Below are 24,286 nucleotides of genomic sequence, written 5' to 3'. Positions count from 1 at the left end.
GTACGCGGCCCAACCACCCAGAACACAGCAATGTTCTTATTATATTTTGAGAAGACAACAGTAGACAATTTATTATTATTTTCAAATTTATTTGTGATCAACATCTTTTCTCTTCTTTGACAAAAAGGAATCTGTCCATCCTAATCTTGCAATGTAGTATCCTGTTTATGTGTACAATTTAACAGTAACAAAAGCTGAGACGGTCACAAAATTTATTTTGAATAATTAGTACAGTATAAACCTTGGTAAAATTGGCTGTCCTCAGGTGAGACAATGCTTATATCGTGGGATTTGACGTTCTCACGGCTGGGAGCATGAAGATGGCTGACTTCTGGGTTTTAGCGCAGTGGTAATTTCTACCAGATTCCACGACACTACAACCCAGAAGACAGTTATCTTCATTCTCCCAGCCGTGAGAACGTCAAATCATTCAGGTTACTTAAAAAAACTTGGATCTACCTACACGTCCACACAGCCTTAGAACCCAGAACACCATCGACAATTGTTTTATCATGGACCACTTTTCTCTGTTTATGGTAGGCGTAGTATTTTTAACATCTCAATAACGCGCAATGTCATCAGTCGTCACAGCTTCGTAAAACTGATCGAATAAACAATACGCAAAATAACGAGGTTCAGAACCGTACAAAAGGCTTGAAAAGTAATTGGTTTCGTGTATCATATTCGTTAGCCTTTTCAAAAGAAAAGAAAATCCTTTTGTGTTTTGGTACAACAAACTGCATTTGAAAAATTTCTCTCTGAAACCTAAATTGGCTTAACAAGAAATACTTGGTCTCTCGGTTGACTGTTTTTACGGAACAAGCTCGATTTTGTTACACAGCAAGTATAAACTTTTGTGTCTGTTTTTATATATTTTGATCGATAATGACTAATGCAACACAACATATATCCAATACCGGCTTGTCACAAAAGGAAGAGGATATTATTTCTCCAGCTGAGGACCTAACAATCTCAAAGAAGACCGGAAGTCGCCGTATGATGAATATCGCCTGTGGCGCATTCTAGAGGATCTTCCTGACAAGTTAAGGGCGGAGAAGTGAAATGATTGAAGAGGTCATACTGGCGAAGAGTGGAGTGGCGTAATGACAACTTACCGCCTTTTGGAGTTGGGAAAATGTTGAACTTGGAGTCTTGGATCCAAGATGTGACAGTGATGTATTCTCGGACGAAACTCGGGATTGTGCACTTCAGCAAGGCGGTGTTACCACGGATGACGTTTTTATTGTAGTACACTTGTATCTCGTAGTACTGAAGAACGACTGAAAAGTAAAAATGGTAAGTTCACGTTAGTGGACCAGAAGGACTTCTCACATCACATTACTTTCACAAATAATGGTTACACAGTCTGTCCTGATGAAGTGAGTTAAGACACGAAACACAGAATTATCGATTGTAGTCTTGTGGGTTGTGACGCTGTGTGTCTCCAAACCACTTGTATCTACCTACGAGTATACATGACGTCACAACCCAGAAGATTGTCTTAACCGCTTTGAAAATCTTAAATCTCAGATGCAGAATTTTGGCGAGAAAATTTCTTGGAAATGACCTCTAGGAAGATGGAGAAGACTCAAAGATAACGTTAAGACGGACCCTAGGGCAGTAGGTTGTGATAATGAGAGGTCGATGGAAAATAATCTGGATCATATCCAAGCTCAACCTTCCAGGTTTATTGCTTAAGAGTTATCATAGGATGTAATATATATGCTTATCGATACATTGTGTATTAGAGGTAACTTCAAAGTAATTATTTAAAATAATGAACTTCGTTCATTACTATAAATGTGTTCATTTTACAAACGCTATTCGTAATTATATTAAATTATTTTAATAATATGTCTCTGTGCCTGTCTGAATCAATGTTTGCTTTATCTGATTATGAAGTTGTCTATAATAGATTTTAACACCAAAACGTGTTGCTGTTAATAACTTCGTTATCTGTATGCTGCGAATTGAGGATTTATTATAAATAATTATTTGATTAAACAGTTTAATAATTTTATTTGAATTACTTCTCTGTGCCTGCATGCATGTCTTTTTTAAATATATGTGTATGTGACAACGCTGTCACAGTGAACTGCTTTCAATTAAATTCTGTGTGTTCGAACAAAAACAAGAAAGGTAAGAATTATGTGTACAAATTAAAAGTCACCGACAACTCTACTAAAGTTTCAGAAACGTTTTAAATATACTTAAATTAATATTGGATAAATCGTAACAAGTTTATTATAGGCGTGTGGACATTTAGTGCTACAAGTATTGTGCTTTTTATGAGTAATTATTATGGACATAAAAGTGGAAGGAATATAATTTCTAAAACTCCGTTCACTTGTCAACATGGATTAGTATTCCTCAAACAGTTTATCACAGGCGGTGTTGAGATAGTTAAAATGTCAATAGGCAAATGTCAACTGAGTAGGCCTACGGTTCTAGTGCCCTGATGATCTGTCTGTCTTTCTCATGGGATATCGATCTATTTACTCCATAAACTGTAGGCTATTAGTACGTGACATCACAACCGGTCACCGTGTGACCACACAGGCCCTAACAAGCCTCAGGCATGGGTGTCGAAACGGACAATCCGCTCATGAAGCTGTATAATCAACTATCCACGCAGTTAAGAGTCCTAATAATAGTCGAATTACAAGTTATTAAATTTATTTATTATTTGTAGTGTTCTGTCTGACGACAGGTCCATATGAACAGGATCCTTCCATCCTTTTCTCGGACTGGGACCTGTTCATATACGTTCTTGGCAGATGATCCAGAAGTGGTTTGCCATTGCCGTCTTCTGTGTGTGAATGGAGTAATTGTTGGGATGCCACGGAGAAACCGGGGAAGCCCCCGGAGGAAAACTCCGTGTTGCTTAGACCACGGCCTTGCCCAACACAAGTTATAAATTCGGGCACCGCCGGGAATCGAACCCGAGACCCCAGGATTATTAAATTAAAAACTTAAAATGATATATTTCACAGACACGATGCAGGCCAAATATGGTGTTGGGGAATGTATAGCCATTACAAAGTGCCTTTCTGCTTCTACAATTCCACACTCACTTCTTCTAGTTTGGTTTCAAGAGCCTTCAGGCACACACTGCCATCAAGAAAGAACAAATAACACGAAAAGAAAACAGAACAATTACATCACGAAGAGGAAAATGAGAAATGGGAGAAAATATTTCCATTTGAAGATCATATAAGTCATTCGAAAAAACAGAGAAGAACAAATGTGAGGACAGTGGTAAATATATTAAGAAATACTAAAACCTTGTAAGAAAGCTAGACATAACAGGGAACGTAATTTTATTTTAACAGAAACTGCTTATAAAAAAGATTAATTACATATATGTTAACATATTAATGAAAATAATTAGAAGATTATTAATTAAACATAAAACTGTAAAGGTAAACTTAAAAACTAGAATGTGCTTTTAGACATTTTGTAAGAAAAATGATTCATAACTTCCACTTGAAAAATGTAGTCTTAAAATAACAAGATGATTTTGAAGAATTTTGGACAAATAAAAAGGATTAGTTTATAGCAAGACGTGATGAACTGGAATAAAGAGAATCATATTGGGTAATTCAAAGGGTAAATTCTGTTAGAATCAACGTTAATAAGCATACTCCTCTAACAGCAAATTCATATATAGAACTACCTAAATTGATAAAAAATAAGAATGCTTGCATACACACAAGGAACAAAATAATTTTTTTATTTGGTTTATTTTAACTGCAATATGTTCTCCTGAAAGATATCTAGAAAGTTACAAAATACCAAAAATATGAAAATTAACTAAATATTTAAAATATTATCTTCCATTAAAAATACAGGCCATTCCTACTTTTGAAAGTCAAAACACCAACGCAGTTAATCAATGTCGTATTTTATTTCAAACATGCGTCAACTATTGCAAACGTATAAACCAAAGGGACACATTTTAATACTCCACTTGTGAGGAAGAGACGAATTTTATTAGAAAGGGGAGGGTTTGCATGTTAACTATTCTCTACGGCGGGCAAGCTTTATTACTCCCCCATGTTCCAGCCTTACACCAACCCCTTGAATAGATACAAAGACTTGTTTTCCATCATCTTCCTCGGCTTTCCCAGTGGACTTACGCATTCATCTAAAACGCTTTCTAGCGTAATGATGCTTTAGTTACGCCTATTTCAATCGGCTCGCGGTGCATCATGACACCCGAACATAACGAGCAGAATTATTCAGCGCATTGCATACCCTAGTGTGGCATAATATCTCGATATAAATCGATGACGTATTGGAGAACATAGTATTTTCGATCTGTATCGACGAAGTTAATCGCCCGAAAATACTTCATTGCATTTTGTCGTCGTAAAAAACTCTGATTTTATATCACGTAAACTCCACCACCTGAGAACGAGGCAGTCAAATCGGTTGGGCGACGAACGTCGATAGGATGAGCTGACAGAGATTTATAGGCGGGCTGACGTGGGAGATTGGCGTCGAAAGAACGGGCATAAGCAGGACGGAGGGGTATAAATAAGGATAAAGAACGCGAGACAGGAAAGAGATGAAAGAGGACAAAAAGTGAAAAGGGAAAGATACAAATAAAGAACAAGAGAGAATGAAGGAAACATGTACGAGGTGCGATCGGAAAGTTTCAAGACTGCGCGTATAAAAACCCGTACACTTATCTCAGGTATTAAATTCATCCATCACCCTCGAAGTAGTTCCCCTGGGAGTGAACACAACGATCCCAGCGCCGCTGCCAAGCCTGGAAGCATCCCTGGATATCTTTCTTTGTCAGCCTGTCAAGCACCATCTGCGATTCTGCCTGAATCTCTTCTATCGTCTCAAATCTCCTTCCCTTTAGTTGAATTTTCATCTTTGGGAAGAGGAAGAAGTCACACGGCGAAAAAGGAGGGTGCGGGATGACGGCCATGGTGTTTGAGGCCAAAAACTGGCGAACTTTGAGGGCGGTGTGCGCTGGCGCGTTGTCATGATGCAGCAGCCAGTTCTGGTTGCGCCACTTTGACAGCCGCTTCCGTCCTTTAGAATCAGCTGACAGGTCCCATAGCCTATCCCAACAATGTCGCACAAGTCGTTGATGGTACGACGTCGATCTTCGTGAATGGCCTGCCGAATCTTCGTAACATTTTCGTGTGTTGTGCTCGAAGATGGTCGTCCAGTCTTGAAACTTTCCGATCGCACCTCGTACATTTCTCTGGTCACCCCATACACTATTAAAGTAGGAAGAGTTTGAAGTTCTCAAGGGGGTGAGTCTGAGTTGTAGCGCCATGTATTCTGCTAGAAGTTTACGAACGTTTCACAGCTCCTTGCTGCCTCCATCATCAGGGCCTTACTCTGGTTGAAACATATCGTTCTTTGAATAAGGAATGCGCTGTGGGCCTCCACCTCTTCAAATTACCACGACGTGTTTCTGACTTGCACACACGAGGGTTTGTAGTCTTTGCGGCGCAGTACACTAGAAGCTCTTAGACACTTTCAATGAGGAAATTTTCTTCACGTCAATTCCAATTCGCTATGCATTATTATAATACTATCAGCTCTAAAGTTACACAGAACCTTTGCAGCTTCATTTAGTAACCAACAATCTACTTTCACGAATTTTAACAAACGCTGTGACCTGTCATAATCACCGTTAAATTACGGAACAGAAGCATGAAAAGTTACTTCAAAACTGCATGTTCGATAGTCTATAAATACGAATAAAGGACAATATGCCTGAAGCTGGTTTGACGCTGAGAAAGAAACGGCCATACACACTCTCATAAACACATTATATTATAAAAAAGTTGACAGTGAGGCTACTTTAGCTGCTGAGTACCTTCGAAATGTATACGCCCAAGGGCTCTCTGGAGAGGTACACAGTTCTAAACCCTATGGAAGTGGCAACGATTATTTGTGTAGACTACAAAGGTTGTGAAATAATTCGAGGGCTGTTGAAAAGTGGCTGGTATTTATCATTTAACGTAAAACAAATTAAGTCTTCTGGTACGAGGAAGCTAATTCATCACAAGAGGTAACAAATTTTCTAATTACACTGCAACTTAAAGATGTCATCGTCACAACTAATACATCTATCTATCTGTTCGTCCACTGCATATTATCGACTTTGAAATTAATTTATGAAATATGCCATCTCGGTTCAACTGTGTTATAAATAACACGTCCACATAAATAAAAATTCCGTGTTAAAGGTAAGACGTGTATTCCGATTAATCAGAATATTTTTGTGTTAAGGTAGAGGATTAGAGAAATGTAAAAACTAAATGTAACTCTTCATTCTCTTACATCTGCCACACCAGATGATGATTCCAGACTCCCTATTCCTAATTTACTAACGAGATACATTTTAATATTATTATCCCACGTAATTCTAGGTCTTACAAGTAGTATGTTCCCTCCTGGCTTTCAAAAATAAAATTGTATCCTTGCAACATGAAAGGCAATGAACGCCCTTAAGAAATTTTAATTGTATTCAACACAACACGAGTATATTAAGCTCGCTAGAAAGAAGAATTTCGTTGTTGGATTTGTGGAAATATAGTTTGACGTAGAGAAGCGAGTTAACAAAATGTATCACTTTCGCACGTAACTGAAACCAGCGAAGACCTCCAGGCGCCCTGTAAACATCCATTAACTAATTACAGCACTACTTCTTGGTGACAGGAATACACCGTCTGCATTGTGGATGTGCAGAATATTACACTATACGAAAACCATTACATAGGCAAACAAAATACAATGCGTTGAATTCCTGGAACTTCACGGTACCAGGGATGAGGAAGATATTTGCCAGACCATTTACTTAGCAAAATCTCTGGCAACAGCCTATACGATCCGACATCCCACGAGTGATAGTAATTTTCTGTGGTAAAAGATCTTTAGTTTTCGGAACCAGTTAACACCAAAGCCCACCACTGAATCAGATAATGAATTCCATTCCTTTAAGAGTCTTACAGCTTTTAGGTTTTGATAACTGTCTTAACAATACGTCATTATGTAAGATTTGAGGTTTTCATAGCGGTGAGTATGAAGATTTCTGTCTTCTGGGTTGTTGCACTGTGTAGTCTGGTCGATGTTAACCAACGTTTCAGAGGTCATACTGCCTCCGTCATCAGGGCGATGAGTATGAAGATTTCTGTCTGGGTTGTTGCGCTGTGTAGTCTGGTCGATGTTAACCAACGTTTCAGAGGTCATACTGCCTCCGTCATCAGGGCGATGAAGATTTCTGTCTTCTGGGTTGTTGCGCTGTGTAGTCTGGTCGATGTTTATCGACGTTTCAGAGGTCATACTGCCTCCGTCATCAGGGCGATGAGTATAAAGATTTCTGTCTTCTGGGTTGTTGCGCTGTGTAGTCTGGTCGATGTTTTCCAACGTTTCAGAGGTCATACTGCCTCCGTCATCAATGTTTTATACAAATTATGCTTCACTGTTCTAAAAACGTTGAAGCCTATATCGGTTTTTAAAGAATTTATGAATTTGTACTTTTGTTAATACCCAGTGGACTCTGGTATTTGTATTTATGTATATTGCATCACATTTGCAAAGTGCAATTTTTTTATTACAGGAAAAATTATCACTTAACTCGTCCCTGCATTTCTCTTCTAAACGGGGCCATAAAAGTGCAAACCTGAGATCATTTTACTTCCCATTAAGGGAAAAGTTGTAACTGTTTTTTTCAAACATTTCTGAGGCACATTATACGGCTAGATAGAGTCCCTAAACGTCATATTATGGAGAGAAGCAGGCCGTAAATTCTGGCATTCTCTCTCTCTGTGAAACTGTGAAAACTTTTATTAATACGATCATCTTCAAAGTGTAGGAGAAACTGTTATAACTATACAAATAACATAGAAACCTTAATTGAAATAAAACTAATTTTTTAAGTTTTACTGTAAGAGAAAAGTGATTTTAAAAAGTCGAGAGAAGAGAGTAACAAACATTTGTAAATTGTTACCTTACATGCAGAATCTAATTTAACGACAAAAATTATTTTAAATGGAGGTACTTAAATGTGAAGATATTTGATTTAAAAATAAGTGTGGTGAATTTAAGAAATATTGAAGTTTGCGGTAAAAGATAAACATTACAATATGCAATGATATTAATAAGCCCTTTCTTAAATTATTTAAGGACACTTTCTCAACTGCACAAGTTACTGTTTGAGAATTATAAATAAGAGTTGGAAAGGGTGCGGATTTAAACTACATTGCCCTGTTTTCGGATATTATCCCAGAATTCATCTGAATGAACTGAGTAAAATCACAAAGAAAAGTATTAAATATTACGGGAAATCAAACCTCAGACCTCTAGAATAAAAAGCACGTGCTCTGTTTGGTTTAAAAATTACAAAAAAGATATAAGTTGCTCACTTAATTTTTCCGAGGACTAGTAACTGAAACGCGAAAATGAAGGGAATATTAGCTTTGTATCAAACAGGAATACTAACTCTGCATAACGTTCACGGCTGAAGGGAAATGTGTCAGAACACTCCAGAAACCAAAATTAATTTTAAAATATTTTGAATTTCGTTAATGGATACCAGTGCAAAAATGTTTTTTTTATATCTTAATTGCGTCATGTTTGTGTTATATCAATACATATATTTATTTTTCCAGTCTATACACAATATATATTCTCTTTTACATCCTTACACTCTTTGAATTGTTATTATATTTCCTATGTCAAAATCCATAATCACGACTTGAAAAAATTAATTTCACAGATAATGAACATCAAAATGCATACTCCAAATCAAGATGAAGACTGAAAATTAAAAATCAATAAACTCAATGCACAAAAATGTACAATAGTTTTTAAAAATGTATGAATTGATAAGCCTGATGATGATGTAAACATCGAAACATGTCGTCAAAATCAAAAGCGCTGTGATAGATGTAATATTATACGACACAGAAAAGCGCCATAAAATATAACATAATGCAATTTATATTGTAAATGTTATAAAAAAATTTAAACAACATTATTTTAAAACAAGTTTTGTGTATAGACTGGAAAAATAAATATATGTAGCAAAAATGTTAGTTTGACGGAGCGAAGTTTCGCATTCGAGTAGTCTCTTGATAAAAGTTTAGTCCCAAGTCTGTGTCAGTCCACATAAAATAACCTATTTGTCTAGAAACAGACATAAGAGAGGTAAATGGGCTGAAATATTATTGTTCTAGTATCAGGTAGATATCAACAACAGCTAGTTTTAGCCGTCTGTAACAAAAACATGTTTTAATAGCCGCAACTCTTCAGAGCACCATTTTTACGTGCTAACTAACTAATTACGTACAGCAGAATAAATCCAATCAATACCCTCCAAACGCGTTTGTCTAAGATCCGCTGTATTTATGCCTAGGTCCGTCTGATTGTCACTTCTCTTCAGAGATTACAACCAATTTTTTATACGCATTTCTCCGTGATAAAATCACTTCACACTCGTTTAAATGAATAACTTACATAACCTACGAAGAGTGAACTGAATTTACAAGGACCCGAAGCACAGTGTCCGTATAATGGAAATACACTTCGTTGTTTACGCTCAAGTCAGCAATTCATTTCATGGCATTTCATCGCAGAAGTAATTTGTCGCTGATCCATACGGTATAACGCGATAAATTTCCTCTCCTGTTTATCTGTAAAGCCTCGTTTCCTTGTCATTTCTGTTTTATTCGAGCATCAGCTAATTACCACTCACACCTTCATCACCTTAGCTTGAATACTAACGCGTTCCGCCATGTCTCTGCATATTACGGGTTTCCTAACAAACTTCTCAGAAGTACACCCTTCAAGGGAATAACAAATAAACTAGTTAATAAAATATACAACGGGCACAAACCGTCCTAGTACATTAAAATACTTACATAAAAATTATCAGATGCTACTGTATCTCAGATCATAACAAATTTCACAGCCAATGTTATATGACGAAAAGTCGTCATATAAATACAGAACACCACATTCGAATTGAGACAAAAGCAGTCTCAACAAAAGACGAGTAACTTTGTTCGATTCTCGTAAATAGCCATTTCTAACAGCATGTGCCTGCATAGTATTATAACAAATTCGATATACAAGTTGAATGTTCAACGCCTTAGAATTTTTCATGTTATACAGTCCCGCAAAACACTCTCGTTTAAAAACATGAATTATGTGGCCCTTCTTCGTTCGTTCCAGAATTTGCTTTTCTTAATCCCATGTCTTATTCTATACCTTTATTTCTAAATGTGACAATGTTTCATTACGTTTTTTTTTTACAAAGACTGTACACAATTAAATCAGAAATTGACTCTTGGTCAATGAACAGCAATGATATTTGTTTCCATACCAAGTGCTGGGAACCAAACCAGCACAAGAGACCTCATAACATACAAATTTCGAAAGATGTTCAATACACACCCTAAAATTGTTCATGCAGAAAATTACGTTAATCGTGTAAACGTTTAATGAGAGAATGTACTATAGTTAATGTGTAGCTTAAATGCGTCATGTTTGTGTTGATTAAATATATATTTATTTTCACAGTCTATACACACACAGAAAATAAACGTCTGACTACAAACAAACAACTCATCATGAAAATGGAAAATCTACAAACAAACCACAGATCAATATAATACATTGCATAAAAATATCTAATACTTTTAAAATATTATAAAAATTGATATAAACCTGAAGATGAGGTCTTATCCATCAAAACATGTCGTGAAAAAGGGCTAAATAATGTAAAATCGTATTTACGATAAAAAGCGCCAAAATATAATATTTTATACTACATAATGTTTTAATATTATATAATTTTAACAACATCATTTAATTACAACGTTTGTGTATAGACTGTGAAAATAAATATATATAGTTAATGTGTTCGGAAAGACAGAGCCCTGCCCACATTCGGTGACTGGCTATGTAGGGCTTTCGGTCCTACTCTCTCGTGTGAAATCCCATATCCAAATTCCACAGTTTGCTCTATATGGTCCCGATCCCAGGTCGACCCCCGTCTCGAGAGGGTATGGAAAGGCTCGCTACCTTCCTTCAGACTAGCTGTCTGCAGAAACTGTGAGTATCCTGTTACATAAGCACTCCCTCCATTACAATATTGCAGAACGTATCGTCCCTTCCTCTAACGGCACTGCACTACAGGATGATTCAAAGTGATTTAAAGAATTTTCGAACAACTAAATTTCGTTAAGTATAACGATGTTGTTCTTATGGGTTATAACGTCGTGTAGACTGGTAAATAGACTCGTTAATGTAACAACTTTTAAAACAATTTTACAGCAATTTCAAGAGAAGATCAATCTTTTATTCGATTATCTCTGTTTGTAAAATATTACACTCAACGTTCTTGTAGTTTGAATAAATCTGTTTCGCTGTGTGTTTCACATTATCACTAATAAAATTGTCTTAAATTTCTTTAATTTAGTCCATTATAACAGAAACGGTCTTACAAGAATATAAATATACAATATTATTGAAACATCGCATTCTTAAACGATTTTATTATTTGTAGTGTTCTGTCTGACGACAGGTCAATATGAACAGGATCCTTCCAACCTCTTCAGGTTGTCAGGGACCTGCTCATACATATATACATTCTTGGCAGAGATGATGCAGAAGTGGTTTGCCATTGCCTTCTTCTGTGTGTGAGTGGAGTAATTGTTGGGATGCCACGGAGAAACCGGGGAAGCCCCCGGAGGAAAACTCCGTGATGCCTAGACCTTTCAATAATAAAGTCTTCTCGGGCTATCAGCCGTGTTAGATGTTGATTAATCGCCGACGTTTCGAGGACAGAGATGGTCCTCGAAACGTCGGCGATGAAAACCATCTAACATGGCTGATAGCCTGAGAAGACTTTGTTAACTTCTGGGTTCCTTTATGTCAAACATTTCGGTCAATGTACAGTACATTTCTGCGACATGAAGACCTGCATTGCGAAATTGATTGTGGAACGGACAGAACATAACACTTTTCCAAGCAGACACTCCATTACAGGTCTTGAAACAATTTTCCCGGAGATGAGGGCCATTCTTTCGAAATCGCTCATTACAAGTGCAGCAATTTGTTGTGAGGATATTTTGTTTTATGTTACACATTTTAGCACGAAATTAGCTACATCAGTTTCTCGGACTCTTTGATGTGACGCTTACAGCTAATTCATTAGCAATGCAGATTCTACTCACTGCACACACTTTACAAGTCATCTGGGATTCTTTGGAAATTCAATACAGCATTACATTCTGCTATTAGTTCGTCTTCATGTGATTACGTCCATTAACATACTGAAATACACGCCCTAAAGAGAAGCTAATGGGATTAAATATTTACTTATACGTCACTTCCAAGGAGCCAATTAACAATGTATATCAAGGGCCTAGTAATTTACTGTCTTTGGACTAAATAACAATATTTCATACGAAAAAATATTTGACGTATATATGTAGTCTAATACATCAGATGTTGATTAACTGTGTTAACAACAAAACGCATGGCTTCAGAGTGCAGTGTGTGTATTGTATAGATCAATGATAGTCAATCTTTTTTGTTCGCGTACCCCCAGATATAATTTCTCTTCAACTATGTACCCCCAAAGTTGTTGGTGTATAATTCAAGTTATACATAGTATATAATCTACATCTAAAATAAATTAAATAAATTACATTACTGATTATTCAGTAAGATGGTAAAGTTACGTCATATTGTGATATAATAAGTATATATTAAATCTTGTCCGTCTAATCACAATAATTCTTATTAAATATTAAAATATTACAATAATTAACATCATTTATTATTTTAAATATTTCAAATGTTAATTATTGTAATATTTTAATATTTAATAAGAATTATTGTGATTAGACGGACAAGATTTAATATATACTGATTATTCAGTGTTTATCATAAAATAATATATATATATATATTTTTTAAATTTCACGTAACCCCTAAGATGTACCCCAGGTTGAATACCACTGGTATAGATCAACTTCCTACTAACAACAACAAAGACAGATTTGCATGTGCAATAAACGATTATCTGAACCAGCGACGAACGCGAGATGTCAAATGACACGTGCACTCCAACCAGGAATACACATTTCCACTCACGTCTCTTCTCGCCTCTTTACGACTACAGCCGACTTGTTTATTTCGTTTGTTTGTCAGTGTTGTTCCACTTACGACGTGGCTCGCCTTTGTGTAATCTGCTGACTTCTGACGGCTACACAAAACCATTCTTTTTTGGAAGCTCATGAAATTAAAGTTCGTAAGTAACTCTGAAGTCTCCAACAGATGCAAACTTTCAGTATTACATGAAGATTCCGACATGGTTACTACACTCTGAACATCGTTACAGAAAACATCTTCTAAGTTATGAAGCGATTGGCAAATTTCAAAACGGTTAGAAGGGAACATAAAATAATAATATTCTTAAAATTAATTTGCCGCTAGCTTATATTTTGAAGCTGCAGACCTGGAACGGTCTATTTCTCAGTCATATTTTGGGTTATCACAGCGGTAAGTACAAATACGACTGTCTACTGTTGCGCCGTGTATTCTAATAGAAAGTGACGGCCGATTCAGAGGTGTTTACTGCCTCCATCTTCAGGTTGAAAAACGACGGTCAATTTCTACATCCCAGAGGACAAACATCTTCATCCTGCAGTTAAGTGCTACATAACCTACGCCGTTAAACATTGAGGCTAAATGACTAAATAACTAATGATTATTAACAACTCCATCGTGTAACCGAGATCTCTCAAAACATCAGCTAAAATTCAATTTCAAACTTAATAACTGCATTCAAAAGTAATAATATATTTTCTTTTCGGTAGTGACATTTACTTCGCACGTGTTTAAGCCCTACAGCGCCGTGACTACGTCAATCGAGAGAAAATGGCTGAATACAGCAAAGCCGTGGGGCTTCGTAACGGCGGGGCTTTGACTTTTGTGTTCCGTAATAACAGGGAATTTCATGCTGAGCTGAGTACACGTCACCTGCACAATAAAGATATTCTACCACGCAGTTCCTTACAATTTCAGGGAATTACAGCAAAATACTCTTTATAAGTCTCAAGGCCTCCACCTAGAATTTGTCTTGGACTTAAATTACGGGAAATACAAAACGAGATATTCATAAATATAAGATTTTACAAAACTGAATGCATTAGTGTGTGTGTGTGTATATATATATATATATATATATATATATATATATATATAAATAAAAGATAGCCACGGTGGTCTAGAGGTTAGAACGCTGGCCTTGTAATCCTGGGGTCTCGGGTTCGATTCCCGGCGGTGCCCGAATTTATAACTTGTGCTGGGCAAGGCCGTGGTCTAGGCAACACGGAGCTTTCCTCCGGGGGCTTCCCCGGTTTCTCCGTGGCATCCCATTCACACACAGAAGAAGGCAATGGCAAACCACTTCTGGATCATCTGCCAAGAACGTATATGAACAGGTCCCAGTCCGAGAAAAGGATGGAAGGATCCTGTTCATATGGACCTGTCGTCAGACAGAACACTAAATAAAATAAAAATAATATATAAGATTTTTAATACCCTGTTAGGCGGCTTAAAATTTGCAGTTCTGGTATTTAAAACATGGGTTCTGGCAGAATTGGTGATCGTCCCGGAGTGTAACGCGAATAATATAGTGGCCGACTAATATCCGGTGATCTCAATATTTTTCTTTCTAAATACAAACAGATGAACTTCCTGGGTCTATACACGAAACTCATTGCGCTGTAGTTTGAAAAGTGTGCTGTAACTTAGATAAAGTATACATCACATAATTTACAGGGTATCTTCCTCAACAGCCGGAGAGTGAATTGAAATATCAATAAAACAATAACGTAATGTGGGGTATATAATATTTACCTTTATAGCCTTGAAGTGAGTTACAAAGGCCCACAACCTGCCTCTTTTTTTTTATTAGACTTTATCTTGGGACGAGTTCTAAAGAATGTGCAAAAATTCAATTCCCAGCCAGAGGTGTCTGAATTTTTTATATTTTCTCTAAATTCTACCCCGATTTCTACATAATAATAATAATAATAATAATTAATTTTAAGAAACTGGACACGGAACAATAATCTCACATAAAGATTTCTAATATCACGAGAAAAACACAGTCAAGGGAGAATAATGCATTATAATTACCGGATTAGTACAGATGTAACATCTATAAATTTATTTTAAATGTACCCGGTTCGAGACTTGATATATGTACCGAACTCGGAGGACCAACATAATTCTTGTTAATTGGCACCTGTGCCAGTCTCCACACAGTTGAATTTCTTGTAGTAAATATACATAATCTATTAATTTTTTCGCATAAAATATTAGAGCAATGCTTAATTAGATTGCAACTGTAGCCATGTGTACGTCTTTTATCTCCTTATTAGGCCACACACCGATACATGTGGTTTGATTAACATTCGGGCTGTAATTACTGCTCTATCCCAGTGTAATCTATAATTACAGTTCTGCATAACAACATGCAAATGATATATGTAGCTCGGCTATATTTAATTTCATAATTCATATTTTCACTACGTTCCGGCGAATATTAGCACAATGAACCTCGGTTAACACTGAGGATGCACCCACTACGCGTCATGTGGTTCCATTTGGTGTTCCGTATCGCTTGCAACTGTCGTCCGAAATGTATTATTTTAGAAAGAAACTTTATAACATAGCAATACAATCAATAAAATCTTCTCGGGCAATCAGCCGCGTTAATTGGTTACCGTAGTAAACCGACGTTTCGGGAACAAACTCTGTCCCCATCTTCAGGCGACTTCCGAGGATCCAGTCACATCAGAACCCTGAAGATGGGGACAGAGTTTGTTCCCGAAACGTCGGTTTACTACGGTAACCGATTAACGCGTCTGATTGCCTGAGAAGATTTTATAAACTTTATAAAGTCTGTTAATCATGACCCTGCCCTACAATGACATTATAAATCCTTCAGTTTTACTACACTGAGGCCTACGCTGCAAGCTTTAAGTTACACGCACTTTTATCTACATATTGTCCCCCATAAAGTCCCTGTTGCTTTCTGGAACAGACGTAATCTTCCATTTCGTAAAGGAATTAATCATAATTTCCACATTGGCCAAATGTTGTAGCAGATAAACTTTTTCCATAATCATCCAGTGTTTCTAATGCACTCAGAAATGAATGGAATTGTCAGATAATAGCTTTTGGATGGGTAGAATAAAAAAGCTGGATAATTTGTTGAACTTAACACTTCGAAAATTGATTACAATATGCTGTAAACGCGAATGCTTTTAAATATATTTCAAAAATCTTCAACAAAAAATAATTTAAAGCGTCAGTACAAGTTCCACACCTTGAACTAACTTTCAAAACATTCATTAAAACACAACAGCTTTAGAAATTTGTCTCTAAATCATATTCCACGAATCTCGAACTATTTTTCCAATAAATATAAAACATAGAGTGACACAGAAGCTTTATTTTTATTTATTTTCAAATGTATATTTATGAGAATATGATAAAGCTTTTGTGGGATGTCTTATATGTCTTGAGTTTTGAAGGCGATATCAAGAAAAATACTCTTCAATAATAAGTGGTACAATCAGAATTATTAACAAATTTTTTTAACACGGATATCATTACAAATGTGTACTCTTTTCAAACAGAATGCTTTCACAATCAAAAAACGTTTCCTCTTCAAATGGGTTAAACAAAATAAACACCGAACAGCACTCTGCATGCAAACTTCTGATATTACATTAAGTTGAAGTAGGAAGTCCCTAGCGATACGACTGTTTAAAGCAAGGCCATTATTTGTTAATCCGGAAGCACACTTCGATGCCTGGGTTCAAAAGATGCGGCTTATTACACCAGTGAGAGAAACTCACGTTCCATTTCACAGTTGCATATTTACACCGCAATTTCGACGCCATATAGTCTGAGCTACTGACAGCGTCGGTAAATAAAACCAGAAATAAAATATACCACAAATACCGAGATAGTTTTAAACGCATTTTAAGAAAATATATAGTTGTCAACAACAATATTACATAATAATTCCTTGAACGGAAATTGCCTTTTCAAGTAAGTTTAAATGAATTTATTGCATTACGATAAAAATAATCTGGTTGACACCATCAAACGAACTTTGTAAATATTATTAACATAGAACATTTCTGAAGAAAATAATATTTATTAAAGTGATATGAAAATTCCAGGTCAAAAATTCAAGTATGAAAGACAAAACATGAAGTAATATCAAAATTATATTCTTCCGTTACATTAAATGTATTAGTACAATCACCACAATTATGTAACGTCGACAGCAAAATGACAAGATTGTTGCTCTTGGATATTACAGTATCATAATGGAAAATGTCTTGGCCGATTAAAGACAGTCTGTAATTTTCCTGGAGTTGCTAAGGCAAACTATATTCTCAGTCACGGTAACGAATTTCAAATTCGGGATTGGTGCTGCGACTTTAGGAAAAGAGAAGTGGAAAATTCTTAAGTGATTTGAGGTTCCACGGAGGTGATGGTGAAGATGTTACGACGAGTCTACGTGACTTCGAAACTCTTAAGAACGGTATCATCATGGAATATTCCTACATTATTTTTTATTTATTTAGTGTTCTGTCTGACGACAGGTCCATATGAACAGGATCCTTCCATCCTTTTCTCGGACTGGGACCTGTTCATATACGTTCTTGGCAGATGATCCAGAAGTGGTTTGCCATTGCCTTCTTCTGTGTGTGAATGGGGTAATTGTTGGGATGCCACGGAGAAACCGGGAAAGCCCCCGGAGGAAAACTCCGTGTTGCCTAGACCACGGCCTTGCCCAACACAAGTTATAAATTCGGGCACCGCCGGGAATCGAACCTGAGACCCCAGGATTACAAGGCCAGCGTTTTAACCGCTAGACCACCGTGGCATATGGACATTAAAAGGTCGCGTTTATAAAAAAAAACATTTACTTTAGGAAACATACAAAATAAAGTCGACATTTTGATTCAGACTGTGGGATTTCTTTCTTTACTTATTGAGAATCTTGATTTCCGTACAGATTTATTATCGACTCAGAAATAATAGCGAGAATATTTACAACTGTAGCAAAAAACTTTACAAAACATTGGCTGACCTTGAACCTCGATATAATCATACATCACTAGTGTTGCCAACTACACAACAAAAATGTTCCAATATTTCAGAAATTGTTTTATTTCCTTCGTATTAAAGTTTCAATCACATACAGTTTAATGCACATATTTGGAGCTATCCTATAGATGCGCTGTTGTGTACAGAGATGTAAAAGACGGCGCACACTAGTATGGGGTTCTCAAGCGCATCTCCCAGCCCTATTACCGGCGGCTCCACGTGGGAATTGTGGCTGCAGCAATATCGTGTTTCATGAAGCCATTGTGTGTTCTGTAACCCCTTTTAATAGTAACCGGCTCTTCGTTATAGTCCCCCCTGTAGCGCAGTCCGCAGCTTCGCCTCTTAGTGATGACAGAGCAATTTCCTATCATCCTAATATCATTTTATCTATTTATATGAAACTCCTTCATGCCCGGTTTCGTCCGTCCCCTCTGCTTGTTCAAGGAGGTCATATGTGTCATAATACATAAAGTGTTCTATGTTCTGTGTTCAGTCGCCAGGCAATAAAACACAATTTAGTTTAAGAAGCGACTTATTTGGTATTTATACGCTGCCATTGCGGAAAATAATAATTACTTTATAAATATAAATGAAGGACAAATATTCCAGCCTTCCCTTTCTCTTCAAAGGAGGTAGGCTAAAAGCAATACTAGAGAGGACATAAAATATTCACTATACTTTACAGTGACAAATGTGGCTTTAATATGTTAATGCTGCATTACTGTTACTTATTCCTGTACTTTATAATAGTATATCAAGTGCTGAGTTTGACCCTGGAGGGAAAAATAAGGAAGAGGTCGAGGCATTTTAAGGTTAGTTACTGAAGACAACCATGCAATACTTCTATTGGAGTCGCCGGGATCCAACCAAGATTGGAAGACAGTACCTTAATAATACGGATAACAAATATTACCGCTGTGACAAACTGCAGTGCAGTAGTGAACTTATTAAATATCGCTGTCACATAAAAAACTGTGAAATCAAGTTCAGCCTTACTTTAGTTGTAGGCCTACCAAGAGTATGAATATTTCTGTCTTCTTGGTTTTTGCGCTGTGTAGTCTGGTCGATGTTAATCGACGTTTCAGAGGTCATACTGCCTCCGTCATCAGGGCGAAATCAGGCTGGAATATTCAAAAATATTATTATCATCGTCCTGATGACGGAGGCAGTATGACCTCTGAAACGTTGGTTAACATCGACCAGACTACACAGCGCAACAACCCAGAAGACAGAAATCTTCATCGCCCTGATGACGGAGGCAGTATGACCTCTGAAACGTTGGTTAACATCGACCAGACTACACAGCGCAACAACCCAGAAGACAGCAATCTTCATACTCATCGCCCTGATGACGGAGACAGTATGACCTCTGAAACGTCGATAAACATCGACCAGACTACGCAGCGCAACAACCCAGAAGACAGAAATCTTCATCGTCCTGATGACGGAGGCAGTATGACCTCTGAAACGTCGATAAACATCGACCAGACTACGCAGCGCAACAACCCAGAAGACAGAAATCTTCAAGATAATAGAGGATGATGCAATATAATTTCGGTTCGTTGTGGACAATACTCAGGTTATCGGTGATACATCGCTTAAGATATTCCCTGAAGACACCTGCTTGAAATTTGTATTGTGAATTCGATGCAACTTGCTTCAATACATATTAAGTTCCTATCACAAAAATTAATGAATTATTTCTTGTGGTTATAAGTCGATTTCACAGGTTCCACTGTGGTAAAAGCTGCTTAACTTCATAATAAATTGTGAATTTAAGTCATTCTATTCCGTCCAGCTGAGGAATGTGAGCTTTTAGTTCATAATGAAACGCGTGTAATATTAATTATGTTATCACGTTGATTAAAAACGTGGCGCGTGGTTGAATATCGCTGGGTCGTAAGCTACGTGGATGAGAGGGCGAACCAAGTGGGGATAGATTGCTAACAGAGAAGAGAGGTCGTTTGCCTCGAGGCTCAGAAGCGCAAAGCGCCCCGGAAAGTATGCCCATAAGTGCCCCTAAGGAAACTTGTAACACGGAGGCAGATCACATGAGAAGAGTAAGAATACAAACGCTGCTAATTTACCAGCAATTTCCAGCCAGATACTTTCGTAATGAAATAATTTCAAAGAGCTCAAAAGGAATGCACGCTTAAAGAAATTATTTTATAGGTAAAATAAATGCTTCTTTGTGAAGCTGTTATTAAAGGCGATAATATCATTCCGTACTTTGAGGACAGTTGTTTAATAATTTATTATGATTTGATTTGAGCATTATTCATTGCATGTAATTAAAATTATAATGATCATAACAAGTCTCAGATTGACATTTCGGAGACTGGTTCTGTCACAATCTGTAGTAGTAACTTTTTAAAAATTGTTAAACCTATTACAGGAAAATTATAATGTTAAATAAAATAGCGTATTATTAAAGGTGCTGTTTCATGGAAAGAAATTGGAAAATTATAATGATTGACAAACAGGTAAGGATTTTAAAGGAGATGGTTGTAGATGATTTAAACATTCAATGACAGTCATTGGTTGAGAAGTGCCAACATAACAAAAAAGAACTAAGTGTGGGGTACAAATTATGTAGGGGGTGCGGTCGGTGTGGAATTTCGCCGTCACGCTGTAGTCATTTGCTGACGATAAAATTCTTCTAGCCCTTCGAATCGTTTTAACCTATTAATTGCGTAACTACACAGAAACATTTATAATTATATTATACTTTAAGCCACAATAATTTAAGTTTTTAAATAATTTGAAAAATTTAAATTTGTCTCTGGTACTAGTGAAACAACTGCCACGGTGGTCTAGCGGTTAGAACGCTGGCCTCGGGTTCGATTCCCGGCGGTGCCCGAATTTATAACTTGTGTTGGGCAAGGCCGTGGTCTAGGCAACACGGAGTTTTCCTCCGGGGGCTTCCCCGGTTTCTCCGTGGCATCCCATTCACACACAGAAGAAGGCAATGGCAAACCACTTCTGGATCATCTGCCAAGAACGTATATGAACAGGTCCCAGTCCGAGAAAAGGATGGAAGGATCCTGTTCATATGGACCTGTCGTCAGACAGAACACTAAATAATAATAAGATGAGGTGGTCTAGCGGTTAGAACGCTGGCCTTGTAATCCTGGGGTCTCGGGTTCGATTCCCGGCGGTGCCCGAATTTATAACTTGTGTTGGGCAAGGCCGTGGTCTAGGCATCACGGAGTTTTCCTCCGGGGGCTTCCCCGGTTTCTCCGTGGCATCCCAACAATTACTCCATTCACACACAGAAGAAGGCAATGGCAAACCACTTCTGGATCATCTGCCAAGAACGTATATGAACAGGTCCCAGTCCGAGAAAAGGATGGAAGGATCCTGTTCATATGGACCTGTCGTCAGACAGAACACTAAATAAATAAAGTAGTGAAACACTACGGCATGGGGACGTATGGAGTAATGGAGTTATAGCTCCACTCTTTCTTAAATTCCTTATTCGACAGATCGCTTTATCCCCCGGGGAAGAAGCGATGATATCCCTTGGGTTGGAGGCTTGGTGAGCCTCACAGCCGATCTAGAGACGGTGGTTAAGAGAAAGTTTAAATGATTGGCCTGTACAGAGTTAGTTTCCGTTTTATGAACGCATAAGACGCAGTTTCACATTTTAAAATTGAGATTAATAATCACGTTGTTACTGTCACATAAACTTCAATGATGTGAGTTTAAATTTTATAACAATGTTAAAATATTCGGGGTGGAATATGTAATATTCTGGATAGTGGGTGATTACAGAGACACGAACAAACTTCGTGTGTAACCTCTGTGTGAAAAGAGCGACATTATGGTCACGGTTGAATATTTAACTTTAGTTTGTCACAGGGACAAAACTGAGGTCTGTTTTTGTAGGTTATTTCGCGTTTTGTGTTTACAACAGCTAAGAGATCAGTAGTGTCGACGTGTTAAGAAGACCTTTACACAACTGGACACAGGTGCTCTGTTCAGGTGTTATTAAAGGCTTTTATACTTGCGTGCTATTTTCCGAGTGTCGAAAGGTCAATAGACTGAAAAGCTAACTGTAGTCGCTTATAAAAGGTCAGATTTCTTTTGAAGTCTGGATTTGTAGACTTCATGTAGTCAGAATTAAAGTTAAAGGCAATGCGGCCTGCAATTCGAAAGCCCCAAAATAATACAAGCCTTCATCAAGGCTACAGAATTAAAAACTCACTTAAATCAATGTATAATTATTTTACAGTAAACCCATCTCATTATCAAGTCACAAATTTGGGACTTTCTAAGAACCAAATAGTTTAGCCACAACGTTGATGTTTAACGTTAGTATTCGAAATGTCTGTAATTTTAAACATTTACATATGAGAGGATCTCATCATTTCGAAATGAGGCAATGAGCACATTTATGAAGCCGAAAATATAAAATAGTTCCGAAATTACAACTTAACTTCATTTGTGTATATTAAATATACTATACGTAAGATTTAGTCATTAAAATATATTATCTAAAACAATAATAAAATATGAATATGATATAATGTAGAGAAAATAATGTAAAGAATAAAATACATAATACTGGGAATGATCCTGGAGAACTGTGAGGTCGCGAAGGTTGGTAATCATGTCATAATATACGTCGGAAGTCACACTAATACAAACACTATAAAACAAGTGTATTGAAGCACAACCATAATCATCACTAGCAAAACGTCATTTTATCCACTTTAAACTTTAGTGGAAATAAGTACTTTGTAATGGGTGTAGAAATCGAGCAAATGTGGTAAATAGAACTGCTCCACGTTCGACCAGTGTCTGTCCGAACTACAGGTATAATCCCCCCATTACTCACCAGCCAACCAGGGATCTCAGAACTGGAGCACTTCAGTCTGTAATTTCGGATATATCCCTTTAAAGGAGTACATTCCTAAATGTTTTGTAATGTTTATAAATATAGTAACAGTCCGTAAGGTTATCGCAGTGTTTTCACACTTTAAGAAAGATTATAATTAAAAAGTGTTAAAGCCTTTCAACCAAATTTTTGTTTGTGGTCTCATTTGACATATTTTCCAAAAAATATGCGAGTGGTTCTCTTCCAAGTTAAATTGTATGGAAGGAATTGATTGTTGTCTAATTTAAGGTCCTACTCAGTCATTTGCCCGGAATGACAAAAGAAAGGACGGCATTAGTCATGATAGCCGATTTCCGGGTTGAGATTTGAATTTGGGATTTCCAGAACATTAACCACGACGTTTTATTTTCACCCTTCACCAGGCTAAAAATATTTGCTGAATAGGTCAAACTTTAGAGCTCCTCGTTAATAGATCTGTTGTACTTTGTCATTATATAATCTGTCTTAGGCACATATAAAAATAATATAAACTGTGACGCTTTATGAAATCTGCATATTTAAAAATGCAAGAGTGATGTATAATACTGAAGGAAGATACACGTGAATCTGAACTCAGTATACATTATTACACTCTTCTACACGTCAAAGAACAACGGTCAAGTGTGTTATGAAGAATGCAGTCATCCACCCATGACTAAGTCAGGCAAAATGCTAGCCTTTTGAAAACAACTCGTCCGGAAATTAGCTTTCTTTTGATGTTCCGTCTCGTTAAAATGAACCGTCGTGACAGACAGGCATTTTGAAAATGACAGTTTAAATAAAGGACATTTAAACTCGATTTGTATTTTAAACATATGACAGTCGATATGCAGAAAAGAGGAGGGCAAAGCCCATTAATAGAAGAATATAGTTGGATATAGAAAATCTTCCACAGGACAGTCACTGACGGTACATAAATTTAATCACAGGCTAATAAAAATAAAATAAACACTATAATAAAATTGTCATGCTTTAATTTTGTAAGTACGAGCCAGATTCACCAACTAAAAGACAGAAAATTAGTCAATTACAATTGCTAACAAAAGTTTCACTTTATGCCTTATATTCAATTAACTTGTGGCGACGTTTCGGGTCATAAACCCATCCTCAGGTCATAATTACCTACACCTACCGATCATCCGCATTATCTCCATAACTACCCAGGCTCTACGGGGCACACACCGCGACATTTTCTTCAATTGTCAACTACACAATAAT

At 36.9% G+C, this 24,286-nt stretch overlaps 1 protein-coding gene across 4 annotated transcripts in view; it reads right to left on the bottom strand.

Moving 5' to 3' along the window:
• Positions 1-24,286, bottom strand: part of LOC110832576 (cell adhesion molecule Dscam2-like) — a 188,642-nt gene that overhangs the window by 51,810 nt on the left and 112,546 nt on the right. For all 4 annotated transcript variants that reach the window (XM_022069706.2, XM_022069705.2, XM_022069707.2 and 1 more), the window contains exon 3: positions 1,116-1,280. In XM_022069706.2, coding sequence (XP_021925398.1) covers positions 1,116-1,280 — 165 coding nt within the window. The remainder of the gene's footprint in view (positions 1-1,115; positions 1,281-24,286) is intronic.

The sequence above is a fragment of the Zootermopsis nevadensis genome, unplaced genomic scaffold (assembly GCF_977971745.1).
Source record: "Zootermopsis nevadensis isolate Lab colony 2312 unplaced genomic scaffold, Znev_1.0 Znev_ptg000025l, whole genome shotgun sequence".
Lineage (NCBI taxonomy): Eukaryota > Metazoa > Arthropoda > Insecta > Blattodea > Termopsidae > Zootermopsis > Zootermopsis nevadensis.
This window is presented reverse-complemented; position numbering and strand designations above follow the sequence as displayed.